Source organism: Schistocerca serialis, chromosome 3 (assembly GCF_023864345.2).
Source record: "Schistocerca serialis cubense isolate TAMUIC-IGC-003099 chromosome 3, iqSchSeri2.2, whole genome shotgun sequence".
NCBI classification, from domain to species: Eukaryota; Metazoa; Arthropoda; class Insecta; order Orthoptera; family Acrididae; genus Schistocerca; species Schistocerca serialis.
Genome location: NC_064640.1, coordinates 326,681,869 through 326,699,998, shown reverse-complemented (window position 1 = coordinate 326,699,998; position 18,130 = coordinate 326,681,869). Strand labels below are relative to the sequence as shown.

Here is an 18,130-nt window from a genome sequence, read left to right as displayed (position 1 = left end):
ACAGTCTTTTGGTCCTATTGGTATTATTTTCTGGTGTGACAATGTGACTTTAGTCATATCTCTACAAGACAAGACATTCTTAAGAAGTAACTATACATTTCCGCACGGATTTTCGGTTCAACCCTACTGCAAAAGTCAGCAATAAAGATTTCCGCATTCAGCATTAATGACAAATATGTACTACATATAAACGTGCCACTGCAAAATGTCTTACATGCCATTCATAACAGTCGGATCGATTAGGAAAGTTGCCAAGTTCACCCTTTGGTATGCACTTTCATAGCCCATATGCGTTACTCGAAAGTAATGTATTCTCGAAGTTTACCCTGAGCCTTGGAGCTTTCGAGAAAATCTTGACACTTCTGCCCTTATACAAACATCAAAAAAAGTTTTGCATCACCTCGGTTCCGAGAGTTCCGGAACCTGTACAGAAAATTGGAACAGATGCCAAAAGAAACATCATTGCTCATGAAAACCACACATTGCATGTTGTAGCACCATACAGCGATACCTTCAGAGGTGGTGGTCCTCATTGCTGTACACACCGGTACCTCTAATACTCAGTAGCACGTCCTCTTGCATTGATGCCGTGGCATACTATTCATTAGTTCATCAAGGCATTGTTGGTCCAAATTGCCCCACTCCAAACGGCGATTCTGCGTAGATCCCTCAGAGGTTGAGGACTGACATCCGGAAGAAGCGACTAAGAGAAGTTTTTGTGCAATAATGCACTCATAAGATGTTTACCATCAGGGTGAAACACCCAAAGCGTTCTACGCGATTTGATCAGAGCTGCACGGTATAAACGACGAAGTCTCTTGGCGGCCGACATATTTTTCTTAAAATGAAAATAGTTAGATTTCATCTGTTTTGTGGGCCCCACATAACAAACTGAGATCATTCCCACGTTCATAAATAGTGGGTACTTGGACGTTTTTGAATACTTATTAATTTATTACCTCTTATTCCATTATTCCATGGATATTGCTTACTTAGTAAAGAGGTTTAGTAATTCCGAAAACTTTTGATGGTGAGTTGTCGGCCACCTTCCCCCCCCCCCCCCCCCCCTGTTGTTTTTAACTGTACTTTCGACATTCAAAAGTTCCTCGATGCATGATTTAAGTAAATTTATTAACTTTTTATGCACAAGAAAGGTACTGAAGTAAGAACGGTCTATCGAAATGCAACTGAACTGTTTACTGCGAAGTGAGCCGCGCGGGGTAGCCGGGCAGTCAGAGGCGAGTTGCCACGGTTCGCTTGGCTACCCCCATCGGAGTTCGAGTCCTCTCTCGGGCATGGGTGTGTGTGTTGTCCTTAGCGTAAGTTAGTTTAAGTAGTGTGTAAGTCTAGGGACCGATGACCTCAGCAGTTTGGTCCCACAGGAACGTCCCAAAGATTTCCAGTTTCACTGCAAAGTGAAAATAATGCTCCCCCTGACGGTTTCCTGCTTTTCAAATGGTTCAAATGGCTCTGAGCACTATGGGACTTAACATCTGAGGTCATCAGTCCCCTAGACTTAAAACTACTAAAACCTAACTAACCTAAGGACATCACACACATCCATGCCCAAGGCAGGATTGGAACCTGCGACCGTAGCAGTCGCGCGATTCCAGACTGAAGCGCCTAAAATCGCTAGGCCACCGCGACCGGCTCCTGCTTTTCATTACATCGCAAATAATGATCTAAATACTTCCGATATTTCCCTTTGCGAAATAAGTTTCGGAATCTATAAAACAGAATGTTTATACAGTTCTCCGTGGCCCTAAGTTGTAACTAACGTTTTTCGCATGCTTCAATAATGGCGAAAAGGTAACTAAATTTGCAATAACTCACATCTTCTTTCAATTAAACGTCATTCCCTAAACCCGACACTTCCCGTATTCTGCATCGCCATTATTTTTACTGGCAGTGGTTTATTTCTCTTCCAAAATTATCTTTCTAAAATGAAAATTAATTACTTTGCCAGTACTGTGGCCTAGTCTGCACCATTTGACTAGTTCTGTTCGACGATGTCTATGCTTGTTTTGTTTTATATTTCTTGACGATGCCAGGAGCCGGCCGGTGTGGCCGTGCGGTTCTAGGCGCGTCAGTCTGGAACCGCGTGACCGCTACGGTCGCAGGTTCGAATCCTGCCTCGGGCATGGATGTGTGTGATGTCCTTAGGTTAGTTAGGTTTAAGTAGTTCTAAGTTCTAGGGGACTGATGCCCACAGATGTTGAGTCCCATAGTGCTCAGAGCCATTTGAACCATTTGACGATGCCAGTCTGCCATTACTGTGTAAGGACATGTTTTAAATAGTCTCATTTCGTCAAATCTTTTAAGCTCACGTATTGGTCATGCCTGAAATTAATAACATTTTTATCTCATACTTTATTGTAGGCTGGCAATGGCAAGGAAAGCGTTTCTGAAGAAGAGAAATTTGTTAACATCCAGTATTGATTTAAGTGTCAGGAAGTCATTTCTGAAAGTATTCGTATGGAGTGTAGCCATGTATGGAAGTGAAACATGGACGATAAATAGTTTGGACAAGAAGAGAATAGAAGCTTTCGAAATGTGGTGCTACAGAAGAATGCTGAAGATTAGATGGGTAGATCACATAACTAATGAGGAAGTATTGAATAGGATTGGGGAGAAGAGAAGTTTGTGGCACAACTTGACCAGAAGAAGGGATCGGTTGGTAGGACATGTTCTGAGGCATCAAGGGATCACCAATTTAGTATTGGAGGGCAGCGTGGAGGGTAAAAATCGTAGAGGGAGACCAAGAGATGAATACACTAAGCAGATTCAGAAGGATGTAGGTTGCAGTAGGTACTGGGAGATGAAAAAGCTTGCACAGGATAGAGTATCATGGAGAGCTGCATCAAACCAGTCTCAGGACTGAAGACCACAACAACAACAACTTTATTGTACATTTGCTGTATTTGGTTTCCCCTTTCTCTCTTTCTCTGCAGATATGCAGATGGTCACTGCAGACCGAAACTGATGTACTGGTGGCAGTGTTTGTGATGATAGATTGAAATTAAAGAAAAAAATTATATACTTTACATGTCGCAGCTTGTATAACTTTAAAAACTGAATTTTGCTTAACGCTACCTGAAAACAAATCTACGTTCCATCACGATCGCCAAAACAGTACACTTTACCACGCGGGCTAGCTACCACTCTGCAACTTTCGACGGTCCGCAGAGATTTAATTGAGTATGGGGAGTTAAGACCTTAAAATTTCCATTTTTTGTATAAGTGAGTCGGTAAGTATGTCTTTGCGTCATGCTACAAAAACTTAATTTTACTGGTGATCCAAAAGGCTTATTGTATCCCAGGAGACAGATAATTATGAGAAATGTGTAACCAACGAAATCTCTGCAGTCCGGATTCCGGCGGAAGGGGAGGGAGGCTAGTGCTCTCCTTTGTCAACACCCTCCCCCCCACCCTCACCCACCCTCCGCCACCGCCTTTGGCATCTACTTCGGCCACGTTGTTGGCAGCAGCACTGCAATGCTCCAAAATTTGAAGACTTCTAGCAAAACCAGGGCTGCTGTTTGGGTGCGACTGGAAATGTCTAATGGAACCGATGTTTGTGACCTTACATGCTACTACTTTGAGACTGTCGGACAACAGATGACGGTCAATATTAATGTTGTATTTCAAAATTACATTACTTGATTCGTAATTTTAATCCAGAGTGCTATTAATAACTGGATGAATTGTTTTATTCCACCTGGTTCGTTTACCTTTGAACAGAATTCCTTCTATCACTGGCTAATAGGCTGTTCTGAGTAATCCATCAGATCCAGCTAAATGTGGTTTTTCACTACAAGTCTTTAGGTTTACGTTGTGTCGTAGCATTGCTTTCCCTCTCTCCGTTTTACCAATGGAATAAAATTTTCTTCTACCAACAGTTTGCCATTGAGTCTCCCACGATACGCAGGCCGGCCGCTGTGGCCGAGTGGTTCTAGGATCTTTAGTCCGGAACCGAATCCTGCCTCGGGCATGGATGTGTGTGATGTCCTTAGGTTAGTTAGGTTTAAGTAGTTCTAACAAGGGAACCTCCCCATCGCACCCCCCTCAGATTTATTTATAAGTTGGCACAGTGGATAGGCCTTGAAAAACTGAACACAAATCAATCGAGAAAACAGGAAGAAGTTGTGTGGAACTATGAAAAAAATAAGCAAAATATACAAACTGAGTAGTCCATGCGTAAGATAGGCAACATCAAGGATAGCGTGAGCTCAGGAGTGCAGTGGTCCTGTGGTTAGCGTGAGCAGCTGCGGAACGAGAGGTCCTTAGTTCAAGTTTTCCCTCGACTGAGAAGTTTATTTTTTTATTTTCAGACAATTATTATCTGTCCGTCCGTCCGTCCGATGCGAGGTAACTGCGCCGTAGTATGGGGACGCTACACCTAAACAAACATCGAAACACACGACGTCAGTCGACTACAGCGCGCGGAAGAGAGAGTATTCCTGCTAACGAGACTCTCTGACTGGCAGTTGACTGCTCGCTACTTTGGACGAGAGTGCATTAAATGTGTGAGATGTATTCCGTGGGCAATATGAATGCAGCAAATATAGCTCGCGACTTCAATAACAAGGTCAATGAATATTTTCCTGAGGAGGAATCGGTTGACCTATGACCTTGCGATCAAATGCTTTCGGTTCCCATTGGAGAGGCACGTCCTTTCGTCTACTAATCGCACGGTTTTGCGGTGCGGTCGCAAAACACAGACACTAAACTTATTACAGTGAACAGAGACGTCAATGAACGAACGGACAGATCATAACTTTGCGAAATATAAAGAAAGTAAACTTTTCACTTGAGGGAAGACTTGAACCAAGGACCTCTCGTTCCTCAGCTGTTCACGCTAACCACGGGACCACAGCGCTCCTGAGCTCACATTATCCTTGATGTTGCCTATCTTGAGCATGGACTACTCAGTTTGTATATTTTGCTTATTTTTTCATAGTTTCACACAACTTCTTCCTGTTTTCTCGATTGATCTGTGTTCAGGTTTTAAGATCTATCCACTGTGCCAACTTATAACTAAATCTGAGGAGGGTGCGATGGGGAGGTTCCCTTGTTAGAGCCATTTGAACCACTTGAACAGATACGCAGATAGTTTCGACCTTGTTAACGGCAGGTATCAGGCCGATGATTAAATGAGGGACATAGTTTTCTGTGACAGACGAAGTACCGTTACGTGATGTTCTCATTCAGAGAAACAAGAAGAATTTTGAGTACAGTTGATGTTTTTAGTCACTTTTAATGTATATTATCTGGTTACTTTTGCGAAAAATTGTAATTATTGAAAGTGATGTGTAAAATCACTCGTCTTTTCACAAGGTATGAAATGAAGTTACGAAATTCTATATAACTACAAATATGTAGCCTATATAGGATAAATATCTTATACTTGTTTACTAATTGAGAAACTAATGGATAACTATTGATAAGCACATCAGCGTTATCATATAAACGACGAATGCGGTCTAAGAGTTATTGGGTTCAGTGTCAATTTGTTTAATCGGAATGAAGTCGTTGATTGCATGTCATAGGAAATAGTAGATTTATCTCAAAAGAGCGTAAAAGTGCATCCCAGCCTTACTAGGGATTGGTAGAGTGATAGGACGCTAAATCCCTATATATACCATAGACGTTACTCTTTTGATAGTAAACTTTAGCCCAAACTTACATATCGGAAGTTGAGGGCTCATAGACTATTCACACTTTCTTTTAATACATCGATTTTCAATGAACAAGGTATTCCTGTGACTTACAGACACACAAAGTATTTTGAACACTATAAGCGTGAGGAACCGAAAATATTTGACAAAGCACTCAAAGGTTAAATAAAATATAAACATACAAGGGATTGGTGAAAGATTAGGACAGATTAATAGTACATATCCCGTACTGTGTTAGTTTATGGGTGAGTTTAAAAAGACAGTGTCTCAGTAGAGACGTGGAGTAATGAGTTAAGGCAGCTCCGAAAGACTGTCCTGAGTGCATTTGCACTCCTTTTTTATAGTTTACGTGCCGTCTCACGAAAAGATACGAAATTATGCACGTGAGAAGAAGAGAATAGCCAAAATTGATTTTATGAGCATTTTTGGTATTTAGACTAGATACCATGTCCACTAGATGTGAATCGAGTGAACCATGATCGAGCATGGTGGGCCTACAGAATTGCACACGAAATATTCCGCCCACGAATACCATTGCCTTTGGGCCAGTGATGAAGGAAGTAGGTACTAATTTCGTTCAGAAATTTCTTTTAGTCTTGACGACCAATGACGTCGGATGACGAGGTTCAAAATCTTCGTATAGCTAGAGGATGGAGCAGTCCTTGTGGAGTTAACATCGTTATTTTGCTCTTGTGCCATACCATGCGAAATCTGAAAAGAAGACAACTTCAGGCTGTTAAGGAGCGTTCAATTTCAACTTTAATGGTTTAACAATGTTCCGTGTTTATTAACTATATAATTAAAAGTACCTGACGCAGTGCGCAGACGGAGTAGTTACGTGCCGGGTGGAAAGGCGGTTCCCCGAAGCTGGCGGGCCGCCGCTGCAGCAGTAGCGTGTAGACGGCGGGCGGCGATCCAGGGGCCTCCACCACCACAGTTACGCGGTTCTCTCCCACTCCCAGCGTACAGTTGGCAGATCTGTGGGCCACAAAATGAGTCACGTATCGCACATTGACTGAGCTCCCGAGCTGTCAAGTAAAAAGCATGCAATCACTGTAGTCAAGTAGAATGGAGGTAATGTACTTTCATTAGATCGCTAGTGTCGGATTCTCTAGTTATAGTATTAGATATATCAAAGTTCTGTAAACATTAACGGGCGTACAAGTTCACAGCATTACTTCTTACATTTCCAAGAAATGCCCTATCTTAACGAAAGTATGCGGATTTCCCTACGTAATCCGAAAACGACCACTACATGTCACGAGCATAAGACGAGGGAGGGAGTGTTGTGTTGTCAGTAGAGAAGCGGTAAGCAGAAGGGGTAGGTCAGAAGAGCTCGGTGACTGGATGTCAACTGAGTAACAAATCCATGAGCCAGCCCCTGTGGCCGAGGGTTCTAGGGACTTCAGTCTATAACCACGCGACCGCTACCGTCGCAGGTTCGAATCCTGCCTCGGGCATGGATGTGTGTGATGTCCTTAGGTTAGTTGGGTTTAAGTAGTTCTACGTTCTAGGAGACTGATGACCTCAGATGTTAAATCCCATAGTGCTCAGAGCAATTTGAACCATTTTTAACAAATCCATCAGTTACGTTTCAATCCGTCTACAACTGCCCAAGTCGACTTCTGATGACGTGATTGTGAAATGGAAACACGCAGGAAAACCACAGCTAAACCAAGACCAGACAAACCTCACGTACCGACGGAGAAAGACGGTCGAGCATTGCCGACATCGGTTTCTAAAAACAAGTAAAATCGTCAGAAGGAATCATTCGTGAGTTCCAAAGTACTGCGAGCACACAATGACTGTTCGTAGGGATTTATAAGCAGAGGGCTACAATGTTCAAACTGCACTAATGAACCATTCATTTCCATAGTTTGTGCTAAGCGACGCGTGAGGCGATACAAAGAGCGACCCCACCTGACAATGGATGAAAGGAACCGAGTGATTTGGAGTGATGAATAACTTCATACCGTGTGACACTCCGATGGAACGGTTTGCGTTTGGCGAATACCTGGAGAACGTCACCTGCAATCTTGTTGAGTTCTAACAGTATAGTAAGGAGTTGGTGGTGTTAAGGAATGGGGGTGCTTTTCGTGGTTCAGGTGTGAGTCAATGGTTTGTGGGCTATAGCATTCCTGAAGTTTGCTGGCATACTTAGTGTTCCTACCTGAATCTAATGGAATACCTTTGCGATGAATTAGAACGTCGACTTTGTTCCAGAACTCAGCGTCCGACACCACTACGGTCTCTGGTTTCAGAGCTTGAGGAATAATGGCCTGCCATTCCTCAATAAACATTCAGTCACCTCACTGAAAATGTTCCCAGCAGAGTTCCAGCTGTCACAAAGGCGAAAGGTGGTCACACCCATATTAATCTCCACTAGTAAGTGTCCCGACTCTTTTGATCAGATAGTACATTCAAACGTTTTTTCGACGATTTCTGGAATATAGTTTTAATTACTACCTCTCTTCAGCGACGGCTAACGGGGAAGATTTTTATTTTCCTATCAGACTGAACAAGGTGTTTAAGATTATAATTTTGTTACAGAGACTAAATATCTCTTGTAAATTTTTTGTCAGTTGGTAGAGCACTTTCCCGCGAAAGGCAAATGTCCCGAGTTCGATTCGCGGTCCAGCACACAGTTTTAATCTACCATTAAGTTTCATATCAGCGCACACTCCGCTGCAGAGTGAAAATCTCATTCTGAAATTTTTTGTCCTCAGAAACTTTTGTGGTGCGTGTAATAACATTATGATGATTATAAAATGAAGGTTTTCACGACCAGATGACAGTGGTGCTGGTAAACCTTTGTGGTGTAAGATCGTGGCCCATGAAACTCTTGTGTTCCTAACGTTTTGTCCAGAACTGACCTGCACGTCTTCAGAGGCGTTGCTCATACGTTCAGTTGCCGAGTCGGCACCTCAACGGAGGAGAAACACCTCTGAGTATGTCCAACGCAGTTCTGGACGCAACGCTGGGAACACAAGAGTTTCGTGGACCACGAACTTATACCCCTAAAGGTTTACTGATGATGATTGCCTATTGATGTCGTTTGAAATATTATTTTCATTATTGTGTCGGAAATTTACAACTGCTAATAGTAAGTTTCTTTGATTAATTTTCGAAAACAGTTCTTCGTAATTGGAGGAATGTAAACGACATAAAGCTGACAAATTTTGAACCGAGGTGACTTAAGCAAAGCCAGATGACAAACGCTGAAATGATACGAAGACAAGTAGTTGAAGAAGAGCCGCACATAAAATTATTAACTTCACATTCCACAAATAGGCCTATGGCGTTGCAATTGCGACTGTGTTACCGAATGTAGATGTTACGGTGTAGTTTAGGCCTCGCTCTGATTAACCCTCTCCGCCTCCCACTCCGCTTTTCCTGCACTCAACTCATAGTTATTAATCAAGTATGCCAGGATACGTTGACTGTGTGTTGAGGAGCCATACCATAGTCAACTGTTAAAAGAATCTACACTATAAGGAACTGCTATGGTGTGCAATTTCGTGGCGGAAGCACTGTAAAGACGGCCAAAAAATTCAATAATATGTTGTTCGTAGGCAGAAGAAGAATTTTACAGTAACGTAAAATCGCTTTCAGATTTATGCCGGACGGAATATGGTCGAAATTAGACGTACAGTCGACGATGAACGCAACGAACAAAGAACTCGCTCGATTGCACAAGGCTGCATGGATATTTTTGGGATGATACTGAGGTGAGAGTGTGTAATGAAACCACGTAGGACGTAAATCAAGATAACAGATAGGGAACCCCGCAACAACAGAATTTTACCCAACACGCCACATTGCTCACTGAGCTGGTCGTCCTACTGCTACAGGGAGCACTGATAACTGAAACATGCAGGTTAATCCTCTCCAAAAAGCCGTCGTGCACCAATTGTAGTGAAATCCAACACTTTGACTACCACTAGACGATCTGCAGTTACAGTGCAGTACAAATTTCGCTTCGTGAAGTTTGTACGTTATGGTATCAACAGTACCCGCATGAAAATGCGTAAATTCTACCCACGAAGAATGACCTTTATCTCTCTCCATAGATGTGTCCCCCTGCTTTCTTTGGAAAGACGTCCATAATCCTTCGTACTGCACATGACACCATAACGTATTCACAAATACGCAGTGAAGAGGCCCGTGTCGCTAGGTTAGACTACCGTTACACGGATGTAAGGGGGAAGTAAATGTCCAAGACGACAATGCCTGTGAACGCAGAAAACGTATGGCCAGTTAGAAATCAATAAGTATAACATCTGAGAAATAGAATAGCCAGCAAAATCCCCGGGAACTACATTTATCAATATATATGATGTGCACTTTGTTGATGCCCGTCCAATCTAGTGAAACTGAAACTTGTTTCCGGAAGACTATGAACAACTGCACCCGTTCACCCAAGTAGCACTCAGTGTTGTCATTGCAGACTGCGTACTACATGAATGGATTCCTTTCTTAAGGCGCCCCACCAAGAATCTTTAATTCTGCTTTTTTCATTGACGTGTTTTGAGGAATTTTATTCCAGTAGCAATGTCAGATTCTCGATAGATCTATATCCCACGGATTATTTTGATCTTCAATTCAAGTACAAACATTTCCAAGACTCAATAGTCTCATCATCAGATACTAAACTGATCTCAAAAGTCGAGTGCTATACGTACCATGAGCGGTCGTCCAGAACTGGAGTACACCATAACGAATTTATACAAGGTATCAAATCGAGCGTACCACACGTTGCACACAACATGTACTTGCAGCAGCAGGAACTCCTTTTTAATTTTGTTGTACAAAACATATGACTCCCTGAATTTCAAAAAATGGCTCTGAGCACAATGGGACTTAACAGCTGAGGTCATCAGTCCCCTAGAACTTAGAACTACTTAAACCTTACTAACCTAAGGACATCACACACATCCATGTCCGAGGCAGGATTCGAACCTGCGACCGTCGCGGTCGCGCGGTTCCAGACTGAAGCGCCTAGGACCGCTCGGCCACTCCGGCCGGCTCCCCCTGAATTTGACACTTGGCATGAGTTATTTATTGTGTCCTTCCGTTCTGGACGAATTCTCGTCATAACTGTGACATTCCGCTGGCCGTGGTGGCCGTGCGGTTCTAGGCGCTGCAGTCCGGAACCGTGGGACTGCTACGGTCGCAGGTTCGAATCCTACCTCGGGCATGGATGTGTGTGATGTCCTTAGGTTAGTTAGGTTTAAGTAGTTCTAAGTTCTAGGGGACTGCCGGCCGCGGTGGTCTAGCGGTTCAGGCGCTCAGTCCGGAGCCGCGCGACTGCTACGGTCGCAGGTTCGAATCCTGCCTCGGGCATGGATGTGTGTGATGTCCTTAGGTTAGTTAGGTTTAAGTAGTTCTAAGTTCTAGGGGACTGATGACCTCAGATGTTAAGTCCCATAGTGCTCAGAGCCATTTGATTCATTTTGAACTGTGACATTCCATTGCTGGAGCACGTTTGGCATCCCATGATGTTATTTTGTTGAGGTGGTATCCATTATAAATAAAATGAATTTCAGTTGACATCAATTATGTATTGTCATGAAGGTGAGAAAACTTCTATATTTTTCCGCTAAAATTTATTCTTGAGTACCAGACATTTCACCTATTCACGTTAGGCATCTTCTGTCGTATTCATTTTTTGTACTGTTCATGGAGCAATTTGTTGTCCTATAGGCGGTAAATGCACATGGTATAGGTATTTAGCACATATAGGACTACGACTCGTTGCATGAGTACGACACCAAAATAAATACCACTGAAGATGCCTACCGCGAATAGGCGAAACATGTCTGGTATTCAAGAATATATTTCAGTTGCAAAAGCGGAAGTTTTTCTTATTTTTATGATAAAATATATTGAAGTTATTACTAGCAACTGAGGGAAATGGCTGTAAATATTAACAGTATTAAGAATATCAAATAAATTGTGAGATAAAGCTGTATGAGGGAACTGACATTATTACCTGATACATTAAATGTTAGCTGAAGAAAGCCTATACTGACGTCATACCCACAGTGTACCACAGAAAACAAATATTTTGAATTCAGATACATAAGTGGTTGCCTTGGAACATATGTATACACAATTATCAGAAACAGAATGAATAGCTATGTAAGAGTGTTGCAGGGCAGATTGTGCTAAGAAATAATTGTTAAGAGAAAATTTCGATACGTTGCGTCGCTTCCAATTTCATTAGCATTAGATTTAGAAAATCAGGTCCTTGCAAGCAGAAATTCAAGCCGCCAGACACAGCATCGCCAAACGATTTCTTCGTTTGGTTTTCTCAATCCAATTAAACGTATCTTTTGCTCACCTAGCTTAAATTTATCACTTCCGAAAAAGACAAATTTATACTGATGATGAGCGTTTGAAAATTTGCTAATTTATGAACCCACATATATCTGTGCATTACCGCATCTTATGACGTGCAATTGCTTGAATTTGCGCACAGCAACCTGATTGGCTAACGTCATTCGTGTAGCTGAAAATAGCCCACGTGCATCATTGCACTGCCTTATTTAAATTTTGTCGCTGATTTGTGCCCAGTAAACTGACTTTGCTGACTACGTTCTACGAAAGAAACCAAGTGGTGAGCTAAAATATTATGACCACCGCCCAGTGCGAGAATGAATGCAGCCATGTGACGGTGCAGGCATGTTGTGCTATAAGGAAAGTTTGCAAGCGGAGCAGACGGGAACGGGAAATCGTTATAGTCACGATATGGCCGCAAATGGGAAACAGACCAACATAAGCGACTTTGACAAAAAAAGATTGACATGGCTCGGCATCTGAGAATAAGCATCTCGGAAACGGCGAAGGTAATCGTCTGTTGGAGTGCTACTGTCGTGTATGTGAAGTGACTGAAGAACATTGAAACTACGAGTAGGCGACAAAATGTCGGACGTCCCCAACTGATCACAGAATGTGAAGCTCGGAGGCTTGCCCGCTGTACAGGCTGGTCTGAGACAGTCTGAAAAGCTCGTAAGGGTGTTTCAGGCTAGTAGTGGTGAAAAATAATTGTTTAGAAACAAATTCGTTACGTTGCGCAGTTTCCGAGTTTTCACCAGGGACTGTGATGCCAAACGTGTGCTTCGTTTGGTTTCCTAAAGTGATAAAAAAACTGGACATGGGACAGTAGTAAGGATCGAGCCCGAGCCAAAGGCCGACAGTCTCGTGCGCTATCTTCTACGCTATGAGAACAACTGACACTAATTGTATCTGGCGGGCCTCTTCAAGTTGCTTTCTAAACAGCCTGATTGGCTATTTTCGATGCTAATTAACTTGGAAACGGCGCAAGGTATCGAATTTTTTTCTTTGCAATTACTTCTCAGCACAACCCAGCAACACCCTTACAAGCTTTTCAGACTGTTTGTGACTATCCTATACAAACCATGATAGGCGTTGATATGTGGTGGACCTGAATGAAAGAACAAATATTTCGGAGCAATCCGTTAAGAGCACACATTGTCTAACACTGGGCTTGCAAGCATGCGACCCCCACGTGCTCCCCTGTTAACCCAACGACATAGTCAGTAACGGTGGCAGTGGGCACGTGAACATCAAGATGGGACCGTGGCTCAGTGGATACTAGTCGCCTGGTCGGATGAATCAAGTTTCTTGTTACACCAGGTCGGTCGTGCCCAGCTACATCGTCATCCAAGCCAACGGCCGCTCGAATCTTGACTGCACTATGGACGCTAGTCTATCGATGCAGTATTATGCTGTGGGGGGTATTCACCTGAACTTCCAAGGGACCTATGGTGATAATCAAAGTGACCAAGACAGCTGTGGGCAATGTGAACATTATTGCGGAGCACCTGCATCCCTCCCTGCTTGATGTCTTCTCCGATCGTAATGGCACCTTCCAGTAGGATAAATGTCCGTCATAAGGCCAGACGTGTTTTGCAGTGGTTTCACGAGCATCAGAGTGAACTCGGATTGATCTATTGGCCAGCAAATTCCCCTGATCTTAAATCAATGGAACACATCTGATACGATATCTGGAGCCAGCTCCGCGCCCGCAAACCATCGGTGCGTAATTTACATAAACGTACCAAGGACTTGTCGAATCCATGTCAGGCAGATCTGCTGATGTATTGCGTACCAAAGGCGGACTAACAAGCTATTAGGCAGGTGGTCATAATGCTTTGGCTCATCAGTAAAAGTTAGTACTGCATCAAAGCACTTGCTACGTACCTAAAGTATGACGGATAAGAGAACATCGACAACTCACAAAATACCCACGTAAATCACCAGAGCATCTCAAGAGTTAAATTCTAGTCTCAAGTAGTAATGATTAATCACCCAAGACCCTATTCCATCAGTGCACAAATAGTATGTCACTTGAATCACTGGTAGAATTTGAAATTGGACATCAGGACGCATACGTTCAGTAGAAATTGACGATAATTTTCGCTTTGAGAATTATATTTGTGTCCGTTACTATTGTTTTCGAGCTATCTCACTTTGTTGATTAAAACTTCATACGAGAGTACATGTGTTGAGATCGCCGCAAGAGTGCCTGTTTCTTTTAACAGCTAAATAACCATCCATATTAAATGTAATGTAAAATGTCCTACTGTATGGTGTCTCACAATATTTACCCTGTTAGTAGCCGTAGAAATGACCGTTAATTTCAATGATTAGGACAAAATGAATTAACACGAAGGAACAGATGAAATTACTTCAATTTTCATTAAGAAGTGACATCAAACATCACATGCGCGCTACAGAATATTAACGCTAAATTTGCCGCACTGTCCTACCGGATCCGTTCGTAGAACGTCCCAGATTGATTTATGATGTTATTTCAAGCAGCGTTGCTTGTCTATTAGCGCTGACAATACTACGAAAACGACGCTGCTCTCGGTCAAGTAAAGGCCTTCGGCCGCTGTGCCGTCCGTGGTGAGAGGTAATGCCTGAAATCTGGTACTCTTGGCACACTCTTGACATTGTGGATCTCGGAATATGGAATTTTCCAACGATTTCCGAAATGGAATGTCTCACGCATCTAGCTGCAACTACCATTCCGCTTTCGGTCTGTTAATTCCTGTCTTGCGACATTAATCACGTCGGTAACCTTTTCACATGAATCACCTGAGCACAAATGACAGCTCCGCCAATGCATTGCCCTTTTATACCTCATGCACGCGACACTACCGGCAACTGTATACGTGCCTATCTCTGGGCCATAATTTTTGTCACTTCAGTGTAGTCACAATATTGTAGAAAAGTAGGTGACGGATTTCCATTCATTATTAAGATACTGGTAAAATACAATCACTCTGCAAAGAAGACCTAGAATACTGCTCAAGTGTATGTGTGGAATCAATAGAAAACAGGACAAAAATTAGATAGAAAGAAGAGCAGCACGAGTGAGCACAGGGCTGTTTGTGCATCGGGAGAGAAATGCTAAAAAACCTGCTTGCATTTAAATATAGACTTAAACTACCTCACGAAAGGCTACTTACTAACTATGAAGAACCAATATAAGTGAGAAATCTAGGAATATACAACAGCCCCCTGCGTATTGAGCTCTAAAGGCTCTCGAACGTGAGATCATACTAACTACAATGCACTATAGACAATTATGCAGTCATTATTTCCGCACTGCATACTAGAATGGAACGGGGAGGAAACCTCATATGTGGCACCAGTTCCTGCACGCATTTTACAGTGAGTGGAATGCAAAGAATAGGTGGTGAAGTAAGCAGAATGGAAAAGCGAAGGGGAGGGGGGGGCGGGGGGGAGGATAGGTTGGCAGGAAAAGTCCGACCGTCAACGAAAGATTGTAAAAAATTGTTTTGGTTTTTCTGTGTGCATTTGACGAGGGGTGAAGGGGAATTGATAATTGCAGAGGTAAACCAATTCTGAATGCTAGGTAAGGTAAAGCGAAGGGACGATGTTTCTGATCTGTATTCGGAATGGCGACCGCATCAACAACAGTTTACGCAAATATAAATAAATTTGCCTCTGGCTGTAAAGATGATTTTTTCACTTACTTATTGCATAATAGATTTCGGGACCGCCAGCCCCATTTTCAAATGCACCTGTTCACGTAGCATAATTTTCCAGAATTACATTGCTGTCAAACCCCTAGTGGTCGTGAGCCCATATTGGAGGCCTTGTATTTGAGTCGCATTATACATGAAATTACAGTTATCATAATCGTAGACAAATACTACTAATGCAATAATACTTTATACCCTACGTGTGTTAAATGTCAACATTTATCTTGGCAACCAGTTTACATTTGAATTAAGAACCATTCACCAGTCAATGAGAACTATTTTATTTAATACATAGTATAATTATCATATTTTCTCATGTATTTAATCTAACCCATTGTGGGTGGTTTCTCAGACCTTGAGTCAGAAAGCACCATACCGTAACATAAAACCACTGAGGTGTTCTCACGGACGTATTCGAAAAATACGATTAACGCCACAAATGATTAATGTTTGTAGAGAGTGATATATACACGCTCACACAGAAAATAAATAGTTCTAATTCAAATGTAAATTGATTGTCAAGATTATATAATGAAATGTAACACACATTATGCAGAAAATATTATCATTTTAATATTTTGATGTAATGACTATAAGTAATTGTAATTTCATAAATAATCCGACTTATGCACAAGAACTTTAATATGACCCCCATGACCGCTTAAGGTTTGATAACTTGTAACGTATATCAAATGAAGAGTGGTGTTATGTTGTCTATTCACTGCTGTAATGTACGGTAATTTCCAATATTTTTGGTATGTGAACAATTACATCTGAGGATGGGGCTCGTACTCCTTAAAATCGAATACGCAGTCAGAGGCTAATTTATTTATAACTGCAGATAATCACATGGATGGGTTCCCAGCATGCACTGCGATGGAAAGTCAAAATAAATTTACGAGACCATTAGTCCAGTTTTCAGTTTTTTGTGTAGGTAAATTAAATGTTCATCGGCCTCTATTTTTCAGAACGTGTATCTTCCAGTTCCTCTACTTGTCCTTACTTATTGCTTCTTGTGCATCACTTTATTGTTATTAGCAATTCTAAAACTCTAAATTTATGTACCTCTTGGAGGTTTACACATGAAAAAGCAATTGTGAACTGGCAGAAGCAATTATTCGCTTCAGTGTTCAACACTAGGCTTGTTATCTGTATGTACTACGTATTATTTTTTCTTCTGGTTCAACGAAGCATTCACAGGAAAAATAAAAAGGCAGACAGGGGTTGTTCATATGTAATAATCGTGAGGAGGGAATGTCCTTCCAGCAGATGAAACGACAAAGGCAAAGGGCCTGCTGCACCATCTCGCGGGTGCCTTTGGAACTAAGCTTGCCGTCACGGCTGCTCCTGCCACCTAGCGGCCGTTACAAGCACTTCCAGCATTATACGCCAAGCAAAGTAATACGCCAATCGTCTTCCTCTGTACGTACAAAATAGTTTATTGTTTTCCGCACTAAGAGATGGCGTGCGACTTTATGATCTTAGGAATTGAGCAAGTGAATCTCGAGTCAGTAAAAATTTCACCGCTAAGGTAAACTTTACGCTGTTAATTACGCACATTGCCGTTAGATGGCTTACGTGGCGTGGAATGGGACGATTAACCCGCGAATTTTGAGCGACGGAAACATACTCCTACGACAAATAGGCTTCATAAGTGAGTATCTTTGAAAATTGAAGCAATAACATGTAAGTGGACTGGTTAGTGCAACAAGAAAATGGCTGCCAGAATAATATTAATTTGTTTCAGGGGCGGGTCTAGATATCAGTTTTTCGGTTGTGGCGGGGGGTTACAGGTCACAGTTTGCATTTTTGTCTCCACCAACCCGCCCCCCCCCCCCGCCCCCTCTCCACCTTCGTCACCATAACTTGCCGTAGCCACCACTTTTAATCAGCCTCAGCTGTGCTCAATTGTAAAAACAATAAAGTTTATAAACTGATTAATGTAATAATAATAATATGATTAATCACCATAAAATACAGGGTGTAACAGGTCTAAGTGCATTTTTTTAAATATTTTTATGTACACATATCAGTGTGCCGGTTGTTTTTCTCTACGTCGAACGGTCTTCTCACAAGCTAGTCATAAACTCTACAACGTGATAGCTCTGCACGGTCGTAATTGCACAGCTAAGTGGACTATGTCTGTCAGTATGCACTAACCTTTCCGCGTTCGCGCGTCAACACTTCTACACCAGGCTTTCTGCCCAGGGGACAATAAGTACTAATGGCTTGCTCTTGCCAAATGTACTTTGAGACATTACCCACCCTAAAAACAGACGACTTGTAATAATAATTAGTCTGCAAATGACGTCAATACTGACGTAATGTTGTCCAGTCCACAGTCCTCAGTCACCAACAGAATTATCTGCACTATAATAATAATAATCATCATGTTAATAACAATTTGTTTAC

The 18,130-nt window shown here is 42.2% G+C and overlaps 1 protein-coding gene across 1 annotated transcript in view; it reads right to left on the bottom strand.

The window, feature by feature from the left end:
• The window catches only part of LOC126470810 (uncharacterized), a 202,590-nt gene that overhangs the window by 51,295 nt on the left and 133,165 nt on the right, over nucleotides 1–18,130 (bottom strand). The window contains exon 5 of the mRNA XM_050098821.1: nucleotides 6,488–6,656. Within this exon, the coding sequence (XP_049954778.1) occupies nucleotides 6,488–6,656 (169 nt within the window). The remainder of the gene's footprint in view (nucleotides 1–6,487; nucleotides 6,657–18,130) is intronic.